The sequence below is a fragment of the Glandiceps talaboti genome, chromosome 5 (assembly GCF_964340395.1).
Source record: "Glandiceps talaboti chromosome 5, keGlaTala1.1, whole genome shotgun sequence".
Lineage (NCBI taxonomy): Eukaryota > Metazoa > Hemichordata > Enteropneusta > Spengelidae > Glandiceps > Glandiceps talaboti.
The window spans coordinates 25,679,130-25,704,011 of NC_135553.1; the positions used below are offsets into that span (position 1 = coordinate 25,679,130).

The following is a 24,882-nucleotide window of genomic DNA, read 5'->3' on the forward strand; positions in this document are numbered from 1 at the left end:
TTTAATATAGTATAGAATATACATGGCAAGCCAAAGTAGGTATAGAGAGGAAACTCTACATTTTGAATATCACAACATTCAGTTCATTGTGTATGTGAGTGACGAAAGGTGAAAATGTGCGTAGCACATCACCAATGTTATTGGTGGTGGAGCATATAACTAAAAGATTTGATTCCGCAATAAAAAATTGTTATCATAAAACTAAAACCAATTGTGTAAGAATGCTAGTACATCATCAGTTTTGTTGAAGTGTGATTTGTATGATGTTTGAACCATTTCTGGTTTCCTCAACAACAACAACAAATGAGTACAATTTATGGTATTGCTCAAGACAATGGCAGTGTGAAATGTGTATGTGTGTATATGCAATACAAACCCTGTGTTGAAGATCTATAACTGATGCCATAAATTCTACAAACATTTATACAAAGAACTGTTATGTAAAAGCCAAGTTTGTGTTGATTCGCAAATAACAACGAAGACGTTGAGGAAAAGGCGGCTTGTAAATAAATGTGGTTTCAGGTGATATGCGGAGCACCAATATGAACAACAGGACACCTCATAACAGGTATTCCTTACAAGTGGTCATTGCGTAGCTGTCAAGCATGGGTACATCATTTTTCAACTTCACTTTTATTTCTCTTTAATTTCAAGACTTATTTGATAAGTTTCAAGAGTGAATTCTAAAAGTCAAAGTCTAGTCAATTGATTTTTTTAACGAGAAGATAAATATTAAGTTCTCTATGTTGGATTTCATGGTTTTTGGAGTTGAAAATGCTTTTACTTTTTTTTGGGTAGTTTTTCATTGTACCATTTACACTGAACAGTTTACTTATGTGCACCGACTCTGATATAAAGTTTATGGACAATTACACTTTTTGTTGATTTAATATAAATCTGCACCTTGTCCAGCTAAGAAGACTCTGAATATGTACTAAAACTGTTTTTGTGTTTTCTTCTGTGTCAATCTTGTTCGTTTGAACAGGTCAAGCTAATACAAAAATGGAATATTAACCAGGAAATTGGACGGATTGGAACATCAGGAAGACTGACGTCATGTCATCATGCTGACATCAACAGTTAGAAAAAAGACAAGGTGAACCTTAGGTATATTGCATTATCCTTGATTGAACTGTTCCACCAGTCAGTTTTGTTTTCAAATTTAGTCAATCATTTTCCTACTTTTTAACACGTAGATCAGACAAAATTCAGGGTAGTGTTGCTTTCTTAGATAGTATTGATAGCATTGGCTTTGAAATTGAAACCTATAGTAATCATCACTTCATTCTGACTTCAAATAATAAATTATGCAAACATTTTCACACCATTCATTTTATCCAGAATCCAGTTTGACTACATTTGAATACTGGTAGATGACAGATTTTATTGCAGACATTTCCAAATTCCAGGATTTATCAATCATATCAGATTAATTTCCCACCATACTTTATGAACTTTTTGAACAATTCTCTCGGATTGCTATTGTTTTCCCATCAAATCTTATGATTATAGGAAGAGTAAATCACTTGCCCACAACAAAGGGTTGGGTTTCAATTAGTACATATTAACACTGTCTGCAGTTTTAGTTTTGATAAAAATGAGTTTGTGCCAGAGGGCTTCAGTCATCATAGCTAGATCTAGATGTTCTTAGTAGTGACTACTTGCTTGTCATTTTCCATATTACTGACACAATGTAGAATCTGGCATTTTCATGTCTTCTTTTAACTGTAAGTAGACAATCTATTAGCAGTCTTAGAGGTCATCAATCTAGCCAAGTCACTGGTAGATAGAATTTTATACGAGACAAATCAAACTCCATGGACCTTTTCAGTGAAGCCTGCCCTCTAGTGGTACAACAAAGCTTCTGTTTCAACATATTGAGTGAATCAGTTTGAACAGTAGAATGTCTCAATAAATACCAGTAAAGTAGATGTTTCAGTAGAATAATGTGTGTTTCAATATTAGTGTTTCCCTTGGGAAAAAAATTTGTAACCAAAATTTACATGACAAGGTGTGTTATGTAAGTCACCACTTTTCATTTCAAGAAGCATTACAGTACTTGTCACTAGAGGGCAGTATAATTAGAAAGTGTCTTCACAAAATGCCAATATCATTATATTAATGAAATAAATTTGGACAGAGTTACCTTTTTCATAGAATGAACTGGACAGTGGGTGTAACTGTCTTGGTAGATATACTACATGTAGACAACATATCAGACTTAACAGTTACTGGACATTGGTACATTTTTGTTGTAGTATCTCAAGGTATGTGACTCCTTGTTCAAGTTGTATTCTTTGATTTCTTTTCTTTCCATAGAAATGTTATTAGATGCCATTGCTGTGGAATTAAAGTAGTAATATTTTAGAAACTAACTTGGATATCTCATCTATTGTTTGTGTGTGTGTGTGTGTGCATGAATGCATGCATGTATGTTGTGTATGTATTTATGTATGTATTTATGCGTAATGTATGTATGTCTCTGTGTGTATGTCTATATGGGTGGGTATGTACGTATAATTTATGTATATGTGCATATGTGCATGTCGCAAATGTGAAACAGTTCAGATTCTCATCAAATTACTCGCTGAAAATGAAATGAAACAAAGCACTTAAGCCGTGTGTGGTGTTATCCAATTCTCATTTCAAGTTACTGTAACAGTTGTATGGCAATAGACGTATCAAATTGTCAAAATTGAGATCTATCAGATCTATATTTTTTGTCTCCCGTGTATATTTGCCCTCCTCCCATCCCCAGAATCTGACACCACTTGATCTATCCTTGTGAAGCCTTTTTCCAAAGCTGTAAATGTTTTTCCTGTATTGAGACAGACAGCCAGCCAACCATCTCTTTCAGTAAAACATGTGATTAAAAGAGTGGGTATTGTGTACACCTTGTTAGATGATCTCGAGTTTTGTCTCACCCAACACATGATTGGCAATATGCCTGGTGATTCAGTATTGAAACCTAGAATATTATTGCTACCTTGTATGTCGTCAGTTTCATATGGCAATGTTTACTTTGATGTCATGTTTTAACCTGTGATTTGCTGCCCTTGACTGTTTGCCTATGCCAAGTCATCAATATTCATTTTGTCCATATATTTCACATCAAGTGGAGACACTCCTGACATATCATCTGACCCCCCCCCCCCCACACACACACACACACACATAGACATCCAGTAATAATTTATAGCTGATTCTTCATGAAAGAGAAATATTGAATTGATATTGTTAAGAGTGTTTGCAGTGAGATGACACTGTCTAGATCATCCAATGGCAGGATGTAAAGGGTTTGAGGCTAAGGCCATGAGCAGAGTTTGTACGAGTACAAGATGTAACATACAATTTGATAATGATGTATACATTACAACCAATGACTAGTACTATTGAGTAGTATATATGTGTAGGCAGTCTGTAGTTGAAATTATGCTAGAATAAAGCTAGGTAGGTTAGTCAACTATCAATGGGTCTAACTAATTCTGCCCATCAAAATGCTGTAGTTGTGTGCATGGTTTCAGGCAAGAAAGAGTGAATTGTAGACTTGAGATGTTGCGTCTCTCCACCCGATGTGTGAGGGCTCCCCGTCATGGAGATTAAGTGAATAGCTAACCAATAGCTAAAATGTGAAGATGTCTCTCACAACCTTATATTCTATGTTGTATCAGGCAAGTTGTGTCAGTTAAAGTATTTTTTCTCGACACAGTGTCAGGTAATAAAGCAACAATTTGAAAAGCTGGTGTTGTAGGTTTTTTTGTGAATCAATTTTAAGTGTTCCTTTGTTGGTTTTAATAGACAACCTTTACTTTGCCTACCTTCTTAATGGGTTGCTTCTACCGAGCACCCTCAAGCGGTGACCCTTAGAGGATGTCTGACCCCTGCAACTAGTCAGATCGCATCGGTGTATGTATCAAATGTGGACAAAATACTAAATGTACATAAAAATCGGTTAAAATTGATTTAGAAAAAACACCTAGCTTTTCAAATCCTTACTTTAATACATGACACCTTGTAAGGAAAATATATTTTATTTTATTTTTTAATTCGGAAGTAAACCACAAAGAAAAAAGAAATATTTGTAAACAATTACAAAGGTCTTTTCCAAATCCCCATGTTCAAATGATGGACATACAGAGGCATTTTTTTCTGATCGAACAAAGGGTATTTATCAAAATTAGCATATCTTTTGTAATTGCCAAAACTACATTTCATGAATGCAAAGTTGCATACAATTTCATGTCGTAACATGCAAGTAGGCTTTATCGAAATCATACAAATGTAACAATCTATATTCTTTCTTTAATCATTTATTTGATTTTTGTGTACGACTACTTTGTTTTTATTTTGTGCCTTGCATTCAAATTTTTAATTTAATATTTAAAAGTTGGTGCCTATATATGGGAATGAATAATTGCATTTCAATTGGAACTTTTATTACCCACTTCTATGGAGCAAAGTTTAATACCCTTTCCTTCTTTCTCTATTTGACCATTGTAACCTCAGTGTGGTTATAAAGTTGTTTGAATAATAAGCCATCTCATATTAGGGTGACCGTATTTTTTTTCTTCTCATCATCTGACCCACCCAAATTTTCAGCTCCAAAATCAAAATTAATTTTTTTTTACGCCAGTGTATTATATTTTGTGGAACAGCGCCCTCTATGGCAAGAATAAGCAAGTGTCTGGACTGTCGACGTTGCCTACCATGGCAGCAGCAACGATTCTTGTATATGAATATACACCCCAAGAAGATGAACTTAAAACTTTGTTTAAAGTTGTGTTGAGAACATGCCAGTTGTGTAGAGAAGCTGGGAAAGGGCTTGTTACCAGGAATCCAATAAAAAGAAGATAGAGAGGGGGAAAAGGAGAGGCAGAGAAACATGAACAAGATGTTTCTTTCCCTTCTTTTTTAAATCAACAACTGACCGACCCTATACTAGATGCTATGAAAAAGTAATGAGAAACAAAAACAAACAGAGTCACTCTTATTATATGTTCAAGGCAGTGAATGGTATACCTTGGCATTGCGTCTTCCACGTGTTTTGACCTAGGCACATACTACCGGGGTAATAATTTGAGACATATGCATAAGGCAAATGAAAAATAAATGTGTGTTCCTGATAACATGGTCTCTGAGAATAGAGTATTTTTAAAATTTTGTTTTTATTTCATTTTATCTTTTAAATTGATTGCATTTTTGAAAAATATTGCTTGATGAAATATGTACAGGCATCATTGGGGATAGAAAAATGGACATGCTTGAAGGTCAAGAAGACAAAGAATTTCTTATCTTTTTATTTTAAATGTTTAACGGTCAGAATAGCTCTGCTGCTTTTTTTTGTAACATAATATGTAGAAGTGGTTCTGCTGTTCAGCTCTTCCACTATGGAGTTTTGTCTTAGCAAAGTAATAAAGTGGTTAGTGGTTACATATGATGACACACTACAGAACACATTTCACACAGAAAGTTGGCAAAATATTGTACTTTTATATTACAGTCACCATTGTATAAAAATGCTATTTTTTCCCCTAATTTGCCTTGAACAAACTTACATCTGCAAATTCGCAAACAAAATGGCTGCCAGGCAGCCATATCGGATTGTATCACGACGAAAATGGATATGCACACCAAATTTCAGGTCAATTGACCATGCAGTTTTAGAGAAGATGAAAATATAAAAGTTGACGGACAGACGACGGACGACAATGGAGAATCAATCTAATCCTTAGGCTTTGCTCAGCTGTCACTGACAATGGAGCTAAAAAATGTTTAGGGTCAGCGGTTTAAACTAGGGTCGGTTGAGTTATTGGAAACACACAATTTTTTATTTAGGGTTGGGTTGTCGATGGCCTCTTACTACTGCAGTCTGGGTTCAAACCCATTTAGAGTCAGCTTGGTTTGATTAAAAATTTCCAAGATCTATAATTATGAATGGTGATGCTCAGTTTGATCCTACCACACGATGTAGATTTTCCCCAGGTTCTCTGGTTTCCTCTTGCTTCAACACTTGGGCACACGAGGCGGCAGATTTTCCCCAGGTTCTCTGGTTTCCTCTTGCTTCAACACTTGGGTACACGAGGCGGCAGATTTTCCCCAGGTACTCAGGTTTCCTCCTGCTTCAACACTAGGGCACACGAGGCGGCAGATTTTCCCCAGGTTCTCTGGTTTCCTCTTGCTTCAACACTTGGGCACACGAGGCGGCAGATTTTCCCCAGGTTCTCTGGTTTCCTCTTGCTTCAACACTTGGGTACACGAGGCGGCAGATTTTCCCCAGGTACTCAGATTTCCTTCTGCTTCAACACTAAGGCACACGAAGTGGCCATGTTGTTCAGTATGCATACTGAGGGTCTGCTTTTTACCAGAAGACAGCCAGGACTGACTATTACGATTTGTTTGATCAAACTTTATAAAAGACTACTCTATGCTACTTTTGTAAGAGTAATGAAGCCACAAAGTCAGACAGTGAACCAAAAGATTTATTGTAGCTTTACATCAATTAAAATTCGACTCAATTTTATGAACAGATACAGCGTTGAAAAAAAGACTGCCATTGACTACATCTAAGCACCACACACAATATCTAGATCTACAGTAGATAAATTGGCTACAAATATTGTATCATTCCTGTATTAATATACACAACTTTGTAGTATTTTCACATTGCCCCTACACTTTGGTGTCTTTTCTCAGCGACAAGAAAATAATTTGGGGAGAAATTTTGAAATTGTAAGATAGTAATACATGTATAAGACAATCTGTGAATATGATCTTAAAGTCAATGTGTCTTTTAATAGTAAAATTGTAATCATTAATGGATCACATTTATTTATATACTGTTTTCCCTCTTTACATCATGATTTCAACTGAGTTTGTTTACAGTTTGATGCCTATGCAACGTCTGTGTGATGAGTCATTGGTGGAAACTCATTGTCGTCATCCAACTTCAGTTCATCAGTAGGCGTGTCCTCACGGGCTGCTGTTCCTAGTAAATCAGCTGTTGGACAGTTTCCTTCATCAGGACTTTCCATATAGTCTGAAAATAAAGATACTAGAATACAGTGATCTCATTTTTAATAGTAACACACTCTGTAGAGTATCCACAGTTCAACAATTCATTTACACAATAAGAATATTAAATAATACAAGCCATAGTACAGAAATATTTACATTCACACAGAGAATACCAAATAGGATATGTGATTCATTGTCATAAGGCCACCATCATTCTATAAACAGCAGCAATGATACCAGTATTTTCCCAAAACCATTCAACCATTGAGAATGTAGAATAGTAAAGTAGGTTTCATCATGCAAAACATAAGAAACATATCAAATGTATTTTCATAGTAATACATGATGTAAACTCCCATGCTTTGACTTTTTTCATTTAAGGAATACAGTATACCAACGTGTCTGCAAGAGATAACACTGTGTACTGATATGTCTCCAGTTAAGAACACAGTATACAGTATACCAATGTCATTCCTGTATCTAGAACACAGAAACAACATGATTGTTCTTGAAGACACTACAGAGAAATGCCTTCTATAAGATAATGCCATTCTTCTTTCTCAACATGCCAAGAGCCCTGTCATTCTTGCCATCCGCTGTTCAGCCATTTCAGAATATAAAGCTGTTAAAATCTAGACAACTATCACAAGAGATGAGAATTCAGGTAAACTGCACTGCCAAACCTGGTCTGAATATTGAAGACTTGTACTCAAAGTCGAGATATGGCATCTTTTCTTTCAGTTTCACTTTTGTTTGATACAATTGAATATGTGAACAGTTTTGCTATAAAATTCGGCAGTACAATTCTACCTTCTGTGATATTTCTATCTGGTATAGGTTCTGGGGGTTTGCTTGCAGCAGCTGCAGCAAAAGATGATGGCCCACCAGGTTTTGTCAGTGGTCTGTCTCCCTGCTCAGCAATGCCTTCACCACTTAAGTCACTGATCAACCTGAAACATTGACAAAATACAATATATCAGCCAGAAAAAATTTGATATTTAATACTCTATACAAACATTCAAAAATCATTGTATATTACTGACCAAATTGTTACTGCAAGATAGTAATGTACATTGGGATAATACTGTAATCTGGACATTTTCATTAAAGACTTATTTTCCCTTACTAGTATTTCACTGGACAAGAAAAATAAGTGGTGGCTAAAATACCTTCTGGTATAAGAACACAATGTACCAATCTGGCAATCAGTAAAATTTGTCCTTGAGAACTAGTTGAAGAATACAAAAATGCAAAGGTTTCTAGTGGTGAAAATATCTAGAACGGTAGGTCTACAGTATCATACACTTTTATCTATCAATGAACCTGCAAGGATTACATGAGATTATTCATTGTGGTCAGGACCAACTTTTTCTATAACTCTGCCAGACAACTGTTTTTCACATCTTGATTTTAATCCTAATCCAAACTGGGCCTGTACATGTAATTATGCACAATAAGAAATCCAACTTTAATAATTAGCACAGTTCACTACAATATTTACTTCAAATCATAAAGTGTAATCTACTATATTGTGACTAGTAATCAGTGCTAATAATCTTTATTTCTGTACAAAATCAGTTTGAATCATCAACTAGTTTCACACCATGAGTGGGGCCCAAGAAATGTGAATTAAGTTGAATAGAACTGTAATATTCTAAAGAATAAATGCAAATGCATGATGCAAAGGAATGTGAATTGCAAGTAGACCAATATAAATACCATATATGCCATAGATAGAATGAAAGAATTATTTTTTTGAAATGTTTATTTCATTCACTTGTAATTTTTTTAGTTCTCTGAATCAACAGTTCTCTAAATAAATCACTTTATAATTGATCATTCTTATTTGTCCAGTACAAACCTGTGTTGCTTTAGTAGTGTACAGTCACCTCCTTCAGCTGGGTCCAGATTATAGATGTACAAATATCCATCCTGAGAAGCTACTAGTACTCTTGGTAACTTCTGGATCCTGTATGTCACAAACATAGTAGAATTGTATGGGACATGGGCCACATATGAGTATCTGTGTTACTTTTGTTTCATATGAAGATATACATATGCCATCTACTAACTGGAACATCCTTATTTGCTGTATGCATTAAGTTGGCCCACATCTTTCTCAGTTTGTAATGTGAATAAGAAGGTCATTCCCTTACAGGGTAATAATAATAAACAATGTTGGTTTTTATATTGTGTTTTCCCACTCTGTGCTCAAAGCACTTTACAATTATTCCCCCTGGTACAGACCTATAATGGCACATTAACGTACCCTTTAATCTTCCTCAACTCCCTGGGGAGCATACAGCCTATTGCAGCCTCTATAAGTGCATAGGATTAAAGCATTCACATTACAACCTCTATGCTACCAGGTCCCCAATATACATGTAGTTAGGTTAACTGGGGCACGATTGTGGTTGCTCAGAAACAAACAAACCCACTATCTGCAGACTCCGAGCTGGCCACTCTAGCTATTCAACTCTCTCTCAAAATTTTGATCTTGATCAAACAGTGTTTTATTCTGGCCATAGAGGGCCCTAGACAATTTGGTCAGATGTAAGAATATAGGGTTATGAGAACAGCAATAATTATGAATTGAACCAAAGATAAAATCTATATAGGACTATTAACTGCATTCTGTAAACAACTCAAATCCAATTATAGCCCTTGTCCTATCCAGGGTCTATGAAATAAACATTGCTATATTATCTGTATGACATACATTTCAAGAGTATTGCTACAATTGCTGGTACTTTTATGATACATCATACCATTACATTTCACAGTACAAGGATCTCTCACCCCTAGACACATATATTTTTGGATGTGCTTTATTTACAAAACAAAGGCAGTTTAAAACTGACATAGTGCTGGCCATAACACAAGTGACTTCAAACTGTAAACAATTGTTTTAACGTAGTTATCATAACAAGGATATAACATTCACTGCATGTTGTGTTATATTCTAAACTGAGTCATACACTAACTATCTCTAACAACTGTTTATAACACTCAGAAGAGGAGAAAAAAATATCGAGAGTTTTGTTCAAAAACAAGTACTAGTATCAAAATGAACATTTGGCATTCACTTTATAGAAAATTGATTGTCTTCAGGTCAACTTTACTAATATAGAAACCACAAATTGGTTGGAGAATAACTATTGTTACTTACATTGCCAGGGCACAGATATTTTTTAGACCAGAAAAGGGCAATTTAATATTGGCAAATGCCCGTCCTTGGTTAAAAACATCTGTGACTCCTGATGGTAGGTAACTTGCTGATGACTTTAAAGCCTGGCTCACATAGCCCATCCAACTACCCTGCTCTTCAGATGGTCTGTAAAACCAATTCAACAAAGTCAGGCAAATACTAGAATACATTAGCAATGTTTGTGTTAATCTTTAGGTTTATCATATCCTTAGCTACTATACACTTATAGCCTGGGCACTAGGAGATGTCTATTACCACGAGAGCTGTTATGTAACAACTATTTTCCCTTTGGCTGAAATACATGTTACATAACAGCACAAGGGGTAATATGATGTCTAGTACTATTTTAGTGCCCAAATAAAGCCAGGCCAATGTATAAATTACATCACATTCTCAGGCATATATTCTCTCTATAGTCAAAGAAAATACTCTCATAAGTCTTCAATGCTACATGAATGTTGCCCTAGGGAACATGAATAGTGCCCCTGTATGCAAATTGAGGTCACTATGGGTCAATGGTCCATACCACATGTTACAATCTAAGCCAATCACTGAATGCCAAACATAGTGTACGTGTTATAAAGTATAGTTGTATCATGTGTAGTGTTACAAACACACCTGTACAAGGGCACACACACACACACACACACACACACACACACACATACACACACACACACACACACACACACACACACACACACACACACACACACACACACACACACACACACACCATGCGCACACATGAGCATGCTAATGCACACAAGCAAAATATTCATTTTATATAGACCTTCATAAATTCCATATATCATATGCTATTTAGATTCTTAATGTTTGGATAGACAGCCAACATGAGAAGAAGAAAAACACTTTTTCTATCAAACACCACTAAAAATTACTAGCCAGCTTAGATGTACTGACCTTTCCCTTGGGGTCTCAAGTTTGAATATGTGAACTGTCTCAGTATTGCTGGAAGCTGACAAGAAGACAGAGTCTGTGGTGAAAGCTAGTGAATTAATACTAACACACCTAGAATAAAGAAAGAAGTGTTTATTTATAAAGTGGGACAATTCTTATTCTTTTGAACATAAAAGTTGATCACTCCTCTCTGACCTGCTACTATAATTTGATACATTTTGTATCATACTGTGTCCCTGGTGTCATTTGGTCAGATACAGGGATATTACACACTGAATAGGTATGATGTCTATGTATATTTCAATTAATTTCAATATTTGATTAGTTACATTGTTAACATACATGAATGTGGAACATGACAATACCTCTGACTACCAGCATAGGCAATCAAGAGGGATGCTAAATAGACTATATTGTCTATGTTTACTACCCCAACCTAGACTCTCTCACCAGTTAAGTTTTCGGGAGTATCGCTATTAGCTGTTTTGTATGCACCAATATCTACCGAATAATTGTACTCGAATATCCTTGTGCTGTGGGCCCTCATCGACTACATAGGGCTAATCATTTGTTGACGTGTTACTTTGATGTTCTGTGTTTACTGCGATGTCCCAGGCGTCACAGTAACAAGTCAACAAATGATTAGCTCTATCATGGTCAATGAGGGCCCATAGTGCAAGGATATTCGAGTACAATTATGCAGTAGATATCGGTACATACAAAACAGCCCTAGCAATGCAATGCTCTGATTACAACCTCAACCCCAGTACTGGTCATGGTAATAAAAGGTAGAAACAGCCAAGGTTTAATGCATAAGAGTTTAGGAGATAAAGAATACATAACATTCAAAAACAAAGAATACTCATTTGCACAAAACTAATGTTTGCACTAACATTTCTTAGATATAATGTGGTGTCCTTGTATTCTGAATGACTTATGATCTAAGTCCACAAAAATGTCTCTATATGTATTTGTAGCCAGTAATTTATCCCTCTGAAAGTTACACAATTTTTTAAAACTCATTTACCGGTATATGTACTACTATTATGGACTACAATAGTTAACTATGTATTCACATATTGTTCAGATTATGCATCACAGAACAATTTCTGAAATATTCAAAAAATTAGGCATCAGATGACAAAAACGTTGCACTTTATCAAATATTGTAACATTTATGCATTACATAACTGCTTACAATATTCTAGAAATTATCAAAAAGCTAAACTTTGTAGTTTTTTTTTTACATGTGACCAAATTTATGTACCAAACAACTAACTCTTCATAGTTTGTCATATATTTCCCCCAAATTATGTCACACATGACAAACAGCAATTCTTCATAAATTATACAAATTATGCATCAAACAACTAACAAGTTGCCATCTCATCCTCAAATAAAAAATTTACAAACTGAAATAGCTTACCTCTTCATCCCTCTCCGAAATTCAAACAATTTCTGTCCATCTGGAAGGGAGAACACTCTGATCACCGTACCCTAAATGGAAACAAATTTTGATGGTTTGAGATATTAGGCAATTTGACATTATGACATGGTACTGAAGGAACTTCATATTTTGATTAGTCTGCTGTGGCCTTAGTTTGAGAGGTGTGCTTACAACTGACCACTGACTATCTTACTGTGATGCACAATGAGTTGAAATTTGAAATAAAATACCAGATAATATAATCTTTATATCACACTGCCCTCAATGTGTTACCACCTAGTTAACAATCCTGGCATGTAAAGTCTGAATTGTGATTAATATTACAAAGTACCATAACAATGAATAGTTATTTTTTTATAGTCCTAACTACTAACAGTTGTGAGGATATTTTCCTAATCTCATCAATGATGTCAGGCAATTTCTAGGTGCTTGGCTACTAAAATCAAATTCTAAATTTTGTGATTTTATTATCTCTAAATTATCTGAATAAGATCAATAAAATAATTCAGTTTTAATATTACGGATGATTAATTTTCATGAATGATGGAAAACAGCATTTTTTATTTTGTTTGGTATTTATTCAGAATTTATGTGAGTCGTTATACACGAGAGGAAATCCAAATATAGGCTAATGATATGTATAATAACAGAGGTCTAACATAAAATACAAACACAGATACAATGTAATACCATCAAAGCAGAATATACATCACAATATAACTCACGTTCCAGCTCAAACTATACAAGCTGGTCACCATTTTGATGCCAAATACAGGTACTGCATGAAATACTTAATTTTCATTATTTTTACAAATATTTCTATTCTGTTTTAGGTACAATTGATATTGCAATTAATGTATCTCTTGTTAATTGAGTGAAATGAGAATGCAATTATAGTGGAATTTTTTACTCTAGTTTTAATATAACATTGAAACTGAAACTGTAGATGATCACTGCAAAGGTCAGATCAAACATCACATATCTCAAATAATATTGTACATGTGTAGCACATGATGTTACACTGCTGTGTACATGTGTAGCACATGACGTTACACTGCTGTGTACATGTGTAGCACATGATGTTACACTGCTGTGTCATGTGTAGCACATGACGTTACACTGCTGTGTACATGTGTAGAACATGACGTTACACTGCTGTGTACATGTGTAGCACATGACGTTACACTGCTGTGTACATGTGTAGCACATGATGTTACACTGCTGTGTACATGTGTAGCACATGAGGTCACACTGCTGTGTACATGTGTAGCACATGAGGTCACACTGTTGTGTACATGTGTAGCACATGAGGTCACACTGTTGTGTACATGTGTAGCACATGAGGTCACACTGTTGTGTACATGTGTAGCACATGAGGTCACACTGCTTTGTACATGTGTAGTACATGAGGTCACACTGTTGTGTACATGTGTAGCACATGAGGTCACACTGTTGTGTACATGTGTAGCACATGAGGTCACACTGATGTGTACATGTGTAGCACATGAGGTTACACTGTTGTGTACATGTGTAGCACATGAGGTCACACTGTTGTGTACATGTGTAGCACATGAGGTCACACTGTTGTGTACATGTGTAGCACATGAGGTCACACTGTTGTGTACATGTGTAGCACATGAGGTCACACTGTTGTGTACATGTGTGCATCAATATTAATTTACAAAATAGGGACAAAGTGATGGAATGAACCCTATTACTGTGTTATTTCAAATTGAAATAAATGTATAAACCTAAATTAACACATGAATTAAAAGTCTCAAAAGCTACATGCATAAAGAACATACTACATTAGTTGAAATGAAATAAACACTTTCTACATCCTACTATTATGTGTAAATGTTCGAAGAATAAGCTATAAGAAACAAAAATGAGTTTTCTTTATTCCCTGACTCAAATGTGACTTTAATGTTAACATTGTGAGTGGGATGATACTAATAACTCATCCAAACACACATAAAGATCCTTTGACTGAAATTAAACTCCACTGTGGTTTTCAAATACAATACCCGAGTCATTTTACATTGTGTTCGAGAAATTGAATAATTCATTATCCTGCAGTAAATGCGTGGCTACAATTAATTCATATTTTTTTCAAGGGCATCTATAAATCCTTTGTTTTTTAACTGCTTTACTCAGGTGGCTGTTTTCTTATAAAATAATATCCAATAATTGAAAATACTATCACTTTTATTACATATCCTCTCAGTATAGATTACATACAAACAGAATGGCTGCACAACTAAACTTTTGGAGAAAACTGAGGCCCTTTAAAAATACATTATTCTGCTGAAAGTTTCAAAATTCCCACTTTCCAGGTTGCATCACTGTTGACATATTTTGAATAATGTGCTTACATGTAATAAAGTAAATAGAACAAGTACATAGAAGAGAGTAGGAAAAAAGTGTCAAGATCTTTTGAGTAAAAAATTGACAAATTACCTTTTCCGAGGCTGTAGCAAGTTTGGTGGCAGTGGTGTTGAAAGCTAACGCTGCAAGTGGACTATCATGTGCTGGGATCATAGTAACAGCTCGTAGATTGACTGTGTCAAAGATCTGGACTTCTCCAATTTGATTGCTTCCAGGGTATGCAAGGTAGCAGTTATCATTGTGTACTGACAGGGCACATAAACCTGTTGGATTAGGTGGTGTATCCCGTATTGTGTGTAAAACCTTCATATCACGGATATTGTGTATGTATAGACTCTCTTCTAAGGCAACTATCAACCTCTAGAAAAAGGAAGATATATATATATTCAGAATATATGAATATTACAACCATTATTAATATTAATAATATAAAGGATGGTATTAACAGGGGTGACATCAATATCTTCTCTGAATGGTGGGGGGGGGGGGGGGTTGTAATGACTCTAAGCCTTGACAAATATTTTGCAATCAGAGTTTCTGCAGCCTTGTCGAATGTATGACAATTGCAATTCAACTTACTTTTTACATCAAGGCCTTTAGTGTTCACCCAAATGTTCACAATCAGGTCACTATTTCATGCTAAAGAACATAACTGTATTTTTTTGAATTCAAATAAAAGAGTGAAAAAAGTCCAGAGACTTGAGTAAGTCTAACTTAATACATATGTACTGTTTTTTGTTAACTTAATACATATGTACTGTTTTTTGTTAACTTAATACATATGTACTGTTTTTTGTTAACTTAATACATATGTACTGTTTTTTGTTAACTTAATACATATGTACTGTTTTTTGTTCTTTTCATGGCAAAATGCAGAGGACTAACTATGTATGTACATGTATACAGACACATACTTCAATGTGTCACATGTATTATCTGGCTAAATTGGATATAATATCATTATTATACCGTACACATCTAATTTGAATCTAAATAAGAATTCAGAATTGATAACTGATGCTGTATTGTGAAGACAAACAGAACTCCATGAAAAGTTATCAAATTTTATCAATTTGGACAAGTTTAGCAATCATAGTGAGTAAATGTAACAGTTGTCAATGGAATTAGAAATTTAACAATATACATGTACATATAAACTTGATAGGCTGACAGCTTTCAGCTACAAACTGTCAGTTTTGTTCACTATGATAGATAGACTGTAAGATACGTTCTGCCCTCACCGGCCTCCTCTCAACCCCGTCACGGCGTACCTTACACTTACAGACTATATGATAGATGTCACTGTTTAATAATGATATGTTATTATTTGGAGAATACATTAAATAATATGTGTAATCAACATATGTGCAAACATTCACAAATTGACTCCTCTACCCTTGGACTACCCATTTTACTACCTGGGTGATATTTACAGTCAGTCTTATATTGTATGTTCAATGACCATGATGTTATGACCTTGAAAGACAGCTGTTCAACCACAGATCTGACTGTACTCCTGAATCTAGACTGCAATTAATAATTAATTTAATTTATATTTTAAATATTCTCACCTCCAACAAACTCATGAACCAACAAAACCTTTTTTTTCTTACTGCTATACAGATTATGCAATGTCTGTAAAAACTACCAAATCATTAATTTTAGACCATTCAATGCCAGCAGAAATAAAGGCTTTGTAATCAGTGGTAAGGAAATGTAAAAATTATTTCATTATCATAAAATTTAGTCCTAACTTAAATCTGATGTCAGCTGTCTTGGGTAAGTTATATTTTTTTATAGACTCAACAGAAAGTCTAGGTAACAAAAGAAGTATATCTTCAGTTGACATTTACTGCAGTTTATACTTTATTCACGTGGAAAACAGTACTAGTGGAAGTAGCGTTTAACATTTCTATGGGGATGATGGTGGCTGGTGTATGTTGACAGTGCTCTCAAAGACTGGAAGGAAGCAATACAGCTATACCATACAGAAACTAAAGTGATGATATTTGTTCACATTAAATTTATAGTCTACATGACTTATGGTACACCAGTCCTATTTGACATATCAATTTAAGTATGTATCATTTTGAACTTATGTTTAAAAATTGGACATTGGCCACTCACTTATTTTCCTTGATTTTAACATCCTTTTGAAATAATGACAGAAATCTGGGAGTTCACATCATGTTTTCAGGGAAATCAACAATCTATTATTTTCTGAAAAAGTTGGCATAGCATTTTGTAGCCTATTATTGGATTCTAAAACTGCTGTACATTTAATTCTGATATCAATGAACACATAACATTCAAACTTCTTCATTTTAACCTGTACTGAGCCAAGGTAGTAAAACAACCAACAAATAAAAAGAACAACCAGATTATCTTGAAAGCAGAGAGCGTTGACATTGAAATTAAAACATAACAGACTTGACTTGATTGATAGAGGGCAGGCTTTCACTAAATTATACAACTGACCTTCAATTATCTCTTTCTGGCCTTAAATAGCAAATATACATTTGTGTAGGAGCTGGGAGATGAGTGAGTCATCAAATGTAAACAGTCTATCAGGGAGAACACTTCAGTACAAAGTTAAAGTTTTCTAAAGTGTCAGTATGTCCCCTAAAGTTTACACATATTGTAGGCTGATCTTGACAGGAGACAGCCTTGATAGCTGATAAAAGAATGACTCTAACTTTATTGAATGGGCACAAAATAAACAATTTGTCCTTGGAAAATAGTACATTTCTTGTACATTTTACTGGACTTTGCTGGTATGTCGGAGAAGAATATTAGAAAGTTTTACATCAATACATGATATTTTTACTACCTAAGTGACCAACAAGAAATAAAAAAGAAATCAAATCGGCAAAAAAAAAATCAGTTTTTAGTCATTTCGATCAAAAATAAGTCTAGCTCATTGGACTATTAGTGTAATACAGCATTAGAAACTACAATCATTGCAACTCTTAGTTCTTGTTCACTTCTACCTGGATAAAAGTTTACCAGTAGTCAGCCTTTAAAATATTCTTTGGCAGTACAGACATGAGGCAATAACTATAATGAACACAAGGTAATATTACATTTGGCATGTCTGTCAGTGCACAGTATACTGTGATACAAAATTTTTTATAGTATCATCAATTTTTGTAGGGAAATTAGTCACCTCATATCAACAGGACTGTCAAACATTACTTCAAAACCAGCCACTGATAAATTGCTATTCAGATATAACAATGGTTGTAAAAGAGGTGAAATGCTCACATATTGTCCATGTTTTCGCAAATGAATTTATTGTTAAAAAGTCAAAACATTAGTAGGAAAGTCTACTTACCAGCCGATTGAGGCGGACTGCCAGGATAGTATTTGGGTAACTGTAGTTGCATATTTCAGTGCCCTTCTTGAAGTGACAAACTTTCAGTTTCCTTGGTGATGACAGGCTCACCATAGCAACAAGACTGCTAGAGAACAGTCGTTCCACAATGCAGATATCTTCTGTTTCTACAACAAATCATAACTTATATTATGACTTTTCCATGATATTTTCATTCATCATTTACATTTTACATTTGTATTTTAGACACAGACAATGCAATGAGAGCTGTTCACCCAGCTGCATAGTTGGAAACCTGGTAGGATAAAGGTTGCAATGTGAATACTTATAAAGGCTGCAATGGATTGTATACACCTGGGGAGTCAAGGTTGAGGACATTTAAAGGGTGACTGTGCCACTATTGATCTGTGCCAAGGGGTAATAATTGTAAAGCAACATGAGCATAGAGCAGAAAAATGCTTTAATATTATTATTATTATTATTATTATTATTATAAACCTCACTATGCAACAGGTCTATCCTAACTTTCATGCAATGTTTTTAACAGCCTGAAATCCATTCAAGCCACCCTAAGATACATGTAGTCAGTATGCAATGATGGAAAACTTTTACTTAATACAGTAAGTATCTTTGTTGGTTGGTCTTAACTTTGCCTCTCATCTAACAAAAATGTTAGTATTTCACTTAAAGGAAGTCTCGGCCAGAAAACAAGCACAAAGTGTTACTGGAATTTAAATCTAGTCGAAGTGTACAATGACATCAATAGCTATCCATATGATGTAAATAAATAAGGTACAGTAGACAGGATCACAGCCTATCACAGAAGGAAACATTTGGTAATCGATGGAATCATTATCACAACATGACTCCATAGTATCTAAGTGGATTGAGTCATAGCAACATGACTCCATAGTATCTAAGTGGATTGAGTCATAGCAACATGACTCCATAGTATCTAAGTGGATTGAGTCATAGCAACATAACTCCATAGTATCTAAGTGGATTGAGCCATAGCAACATGACTCCATAGTATTTAAGTGGATTGAACCATAGCAACATGACTCCATAGTATCTAAGTGGATTAAGCCATAGCAACATGATTCCATAGTATCTAAGTGGATTGAACCATATCAACATGACTCCATAGTATCTAAGTGGATTGAGCCATAGCAACATGACTCCATAGTATCTAAGTGGATTAAGCCATAGCAACATGACTCCATAGTATCTAGGTGGACTGAGCCATAGCAACATGACTCCATAGTATCTAAGTGGATTGAGCCATAGCAACATGACACCATAGTATCTAAGTGGATTGAGCCATAACAACATGACACCATAGTATCTAAATGGATTGAGCCATAGCAACATGACACCATAGTATCTAAGTGGATTGAGCCATAGCAACATGACTCCATAGTATCTAAGTGGACTGAGCCATAGCAACATGACTCCATAGTATCTAAGTGGATTGAGCCATAGCAACATGACTCCATAGTATCTAAGTGGATTGAGTCATAGCAACATGACACCATAGTATCTAAGTGGATTGAGCCATAGCAACATGACTCCATAGTATCTAAGTGGATTGAGCCATAGCAACATGACTCCATAGTATCTAAGTGGATTGAGCCATAGCAACATGACTCCATAGTATCTAAGTGGATTGAGCCATAACAACATGACACCATAGTATCTAAGTGGATTGAGCCATAGCAACATGACTCCATAGTATCTAAGTGGATTGAGCCATAGCAACATGACTCCATAGTATCTAAGTGGATTGAGCCATAGCAACATGACTCCATAGTATCTAATTGGATTGAGCCATAACAACATGACACCATAGTATCTAAGTGGATTGAGCCATAGCAACATGACTCCATAGTATCTAATTGGATTGAGCCATAACAACATGACACCATAGTATCTAAGTGGATTTAGCCATAGCAACATGACTCCATAGTATCTAAGTGGATTGAGCCATAGCAACATGACTCCATAGTATTTAAGTGGATTGAGCCATAGCAACATGACTCCATAGTATCTAAGTGGATTGAGCCATAGCAACATGACTCCATAGTATCTAAGTGGATTGAGCCATAGCAACATGACTCCATAGTATCTAAGTGGATTGAGCCATAGCAACATGACTCCATAGTATCTAAGTGGATTGAGCCATAGCAACATGACTCCATAGTATCTAAGTGGATTGAGCCATAGCAACATGACTCCATAGTATCTAAGTGGATTGAGCCATAGCAACATGACTCCATAGTATTTAAGTGGATTGAACCATAGCAACATGACACCATAGTATCTAAGTGGATTGAGCCATAGCAACATGACTCCATAGTATCTTAAAGTGGATTGAGCCATAGTAACATGACTCCATAGTATTTAAGTGGATTGAACCATAGCAACATGACACATAGTATCTAAGTGGATTGAGCCATAGCAACATGACTCCATAGTATCTAAGTGGATTGAGCCATAGCAACATGACTCCATAGTATCTAAGTGGATTGAGCCATAGCAACATGACTCCATAGTATCTAAGTGGATTGAGCCATAGCAACATGACTCCATAGTATCTAAGTGGATTGAGCCATAGCAACATGACTCCATAGTATCTAAGTGGATTGAGCCATAGCAACATGACTCCATAGTATCTAAGTGGATTGAGCCATAGCAACATGACTCCATAGTATTTAAGTGGATTGAACCATAGCAACATGACACCATAGTATCTAAGTGGATTGAGCCATAGCAACATGACTCCATAGTATCTTAAAGTGGATTGAGCCATAGTAACATGACTCCATAGTATTTAAGTGGATTGAACCATAGCAACATGACACCATAGTATCTAAGTGGATTGAGCCATAGCAACATGACTCCATAGTATCTAAGTGGATTGAGCCATAGTAATGAACTGTTTGGGCAAATTAAAAGTTTTAAGTGTGTGTTGGGAGGACAGTCAAGATCAATCAACTTAGCAAAGATACTAACCTATGTTCACAATACTAGTACATTTTGTTTTTTAATAGTTTCATTAAATGTACAATTCTCATCAATTCATCGGTGTGTTGTGTAACATTGTGATATTTTTATGCATACTGTAATTTGCAAAACATATTTGGTGATTTTGGTCTGACTTATTCAGTGGAATTGAAATGATAACAATTGGCAGGGTAATTTCCCTTCAAAATGCCTGAATAATTACATTTTACTCTTGCTCTATAAAAAGACAACTGAAACAAAACTTGTATCTCATGGAAGTTCTACAAAGTTACAACTATATATTTAGCTGATGATGTGTTACAACATGATGAAATGCATGAAAACAAAGTATGTCATACATATGTTTACTCCTACTCTTTTTATGTAACCATTTAAATAATGTGCAATAAACATGGCAGTTCCATAATTAATTCAAACAAATCACAAAATATTTAGCACTGCACAAGGTTTTGAAACCACATCAAATCTCATCATTTCAAGATTGTTATTTGAAAACACATTTGACAAGTTTTCAACCCTGGTACAGTATTTTAGGATCACTGACAAACAAGTCTCCACCATGGATGAAAAAACACTTCACAGAAGTTCATTGACCTCATGAAAATTTACATATGAACATCATCATTCTTCAAAAGACATCATTGTATACAACTCACTCTTGCTCTATAAAAAGACAACTGAAACAAAACTTGTATCTCATGGAAGTTCTACAAAGTTACAACTATATATTTAGCTGATGATGTGTTACAACATGATGAAATGCATGAAAACAAAGTATGTCATACATATGTTTACTCCTACTCTTTTTATGTAACCATTTAAATAATGTGCAATAAACATGGCAGTTCCATAATTAATTCAAACAAATCACAAAATATTTAGCACTGCACAAGGTTTTGAAACCACATCAAATCTCATCATTTCAAGATTGTTATTTGAAAACACATTTGACAAGTTTTCAACCCTGGTACAGTATTTTAGGATCACTGACAAACAAGTCTCCACCATGGATGAAAAAACACTTCACAGAAGTTCATTGACCTCATGAAAATTTACATATGAACATCATCATTCTTCAAAAGACATCATTGTATACAACTCACTAAATCAATGTTTGTACTGTATTTATGAAACCATAGATGTCTCCATCATCTATGATGAAATGGAAGGTTTGTTACAAATTACATGTAAACATTTGGATGTAATGAAATATCATTTCTGAAATACTGAAATAGTCAAACTACACTGTCTCTTCTAGTTATCTCAATACTCATCACAGAAAAGTCATTCTGTGCAATCTGTCTGGACACCCAACAATACCTTGGAGCACATATGTTTGTACATACAATCACAGATGGATCAATTTTCAAGACTTGGTTCCACATCTACACTGTAAACTTTTATAACTTTTATCTTCACATCATGTCAGTACAAAAGGAATAGCATCCATGTACATGTAATTTGATTGATTTTAAAGGCTAGGATTTCAATCCCAGGTTCTCATACTAATGTTATCTTATCAGTAAAAGGCCAGGGTTTCAATCCCAGGTTCTCATATTAGTGTTATCTTATCAGTGTAGCCATGCTTGGGGATTACAAATGTATATATGATCACTCTTTTGTTCAGGGCCAACATTTTCTATAGCTCTGTCCAACAATTGTTGTTAATGCTTGATTTTAAAACTGAGCCTGGAAGTGAAGGCTACACTGAGTACCTTCAGCTTCCACGTTTCCATGATTTTACAGAGAAGGCAATATTAAAACCAAAAAATAAAACTGTTGGAAATCAAAAATAATGTAACAAAGAAACCCATTTGTTTTTGTCTCATTAAAATGGACAGTTTTGCATTTTTCTTTACATTAATGCATTTTTCTTCTTTTAGTTTATGGAGTCCTTTGTAGTACTGTATTTTATTAATATTACCAATTTACATAACATTGTATGTCCATGGGTTCATTCCTTTACTTGTTGTAAATGTATCAATGTGTTCTTTTGTTTTTTAATACGACCAATGAACTGAAATTACGGCCAAACATTTAGACTGATATTTTAAAACAGATCCCAGTTTATGTAGGAATGGTTAGCTGTCGTTGTCCTTGGTGTAAACAACATCTATTCACGATGATGCAGTGCTAGTGACGTCACTTCTACGGTGTTGTTAACGTCCCCCTCTTTACATGTAATATTTCCTCATATTTCACTGACATTACACAATTTCATGTATTTCCTCAAAACATGGTGGTGATAGGTCAAATGTATGCCTATGAAATGTATATTGATCAGCGCTGTTAAAATAACGGTTACACGTAATATGTGCACTTGGACCAGTGAATGGTTATTGTGATCATGGATGTATTAGTGAGAATACATCCATGTTGTGATAGACTGCAATCAGCTGACGAAGTTCGAAGTCGGCTGATCAACACACTTACCATTGTGTTCGTAAATCGGTTCCAATTTATCAACGGAACTCAGGGAAAACAATCTACACCCAGTTTTAGTCCCTACCGCTAGCGACCTAAAATGAAATAGAATTACAAAATTACAGAATCAAATAATACGTATTCAGACGCAATTAAAAATGAAAACAACGCCAAGCCTTCATCATACGACGAACGATTTATTTGGCAATGACATCACTACTTACGTGCAATCTTGGTTGAAATTTACAAATAGCAAATTTGCATTTGCCTCCCCTGCGTGGCTTGCGAGGTTCATGGAGACTATTGGGTGCCGCTATGTCTCTTGTCCTCACATATATGCAACGATAATGGGTAAAACGGGCAAAAAATTTGGTAGTTTCTGTCCACTGTTACATTAAAAACAATGACAACTCGCACATGCGCACTAATGATAGTTGTGTTGAGGGCGCTATACACTGAGGAAGCTGTCACCGCGTACCGACACGCGATCGACAGTGCGGTGAGATTGCTGGCAACTTTGAGGAAAACGTAAACATTTATAACATTAATTTGATTACATGCCCATTTCCCTTAAACTATGCAGCGTTTTTTGACAGTGGCTTATACTCATCCAGGGCACGTCTCAAATAAGAAAATACGTTGATTAAAATACTCTATGCACAAGGTGTGATGTCATATAAGTAATATTTCATCATGATTGAATTAGAACTGTTCATTAACTTCATGATTTTTTTTTTAAAAGAGAGAGCTTACGTATTCAAGGAAATTACAGAATCTGACCTAACTTTCACGCTTTTTAGTTAAAAAGAATAACAAAGTTGTAATATGTAGTTAAGTCTATGATAAACTTACAATGATTACATCAGATCATCTCATATTTTCTTACTACATGTAAATATGTAATTATAGTTTTTCATCATAACCAACTTTCTCTAATAGTTTGGTCTCAAAAATCCCTCAGTTTTGGGGATACCTCTAAATTTATTCAGTCCTAGCAAGGAAGGATAGAACTTTGGCATCTTGCAATGGTGGCTTCTGAAATCAGATAGCAAATTGATTTTGTTTAATCTAAGTAGTTGTTTGACCCATTTATTCAACTAAATTTTATTGCTAAAACTACTT

General features: G+C 35.0%; 2 protein-coding genes across 7 annotated transcripts in view; one reads left to right on the forward strand and one right to left on the reverse strand.

Moving 5' to 3' along the window:
- LOC144434862 (luc7-like protein 3) overlaps positions 1-2,362 on the forward strand; it is a 38,565-nt gene extending 36,203 nt beyond the window's left edge. For 2 of the 4 annotated variants that reach the window (XM_078123377.1, XM_078123376.1), the window contains one exon: positions 986-2,362. The gene's annotated coding sequence lies outside the window, so the exon portion shown is untranslated. The remainder of the gene's footprint in view (positions 1-985) is intronic. The other 2 variants (XR_013480865.1, XR_013480866.1) reach the window with 2 other exon arrangements.
- A 3,834-nt stretch (positions 2,363-6,196) lies between these two features.
- Positions 6,197-24,181, reverse strand: LOC144435053 (WD repeat domain phosphoinositide-interacting protein 2-like). 3 transcript variants are annotated; one of them, XM_078123597.1, is made up of 10 exons: positions 23,985-24,181; positions 23,770-23,855; positions 18,313-18,479; positions 15,051-15,338; positions 12,570-12,640; positions 11,147-11,254; positions 10,184-10,348; positions 8,876-8,983; positions 7,900-7,964; positions 6,197-7,036 (listed from the first exon to the last, which is right to left on the reverse strand). In XM_078123597.1, the coding sequence occupies exons 1-10, from the start codon at positions 24,053-24,055 to the stop codon at positions 6,891-6,893; spliced, it is 1,275 nt and encodes a 424-aa protein (XP_077979723.1). In that variant the 5' UTR covers positions 24,056-24,181; the 3' UTR covers positions 6,197-6,890. The 3 variants fall into 3 exon arrangements, with proteins under 3 accessions (XP_077979723.1, XP_077979722.1, XP_077979720.1); XM_078123596.1 differs by having other exon boundaries at positions 6,199-7,036; positions 7,825-7,964; positions 18,313-18,473; XM_078123594.1 differs by having other exon boundaries at positions 6,200-7,036; positions 7,825-7,964.
- Between the last annotated feature and the right edge of the window lie 701 nt (positions 24,182-24,882).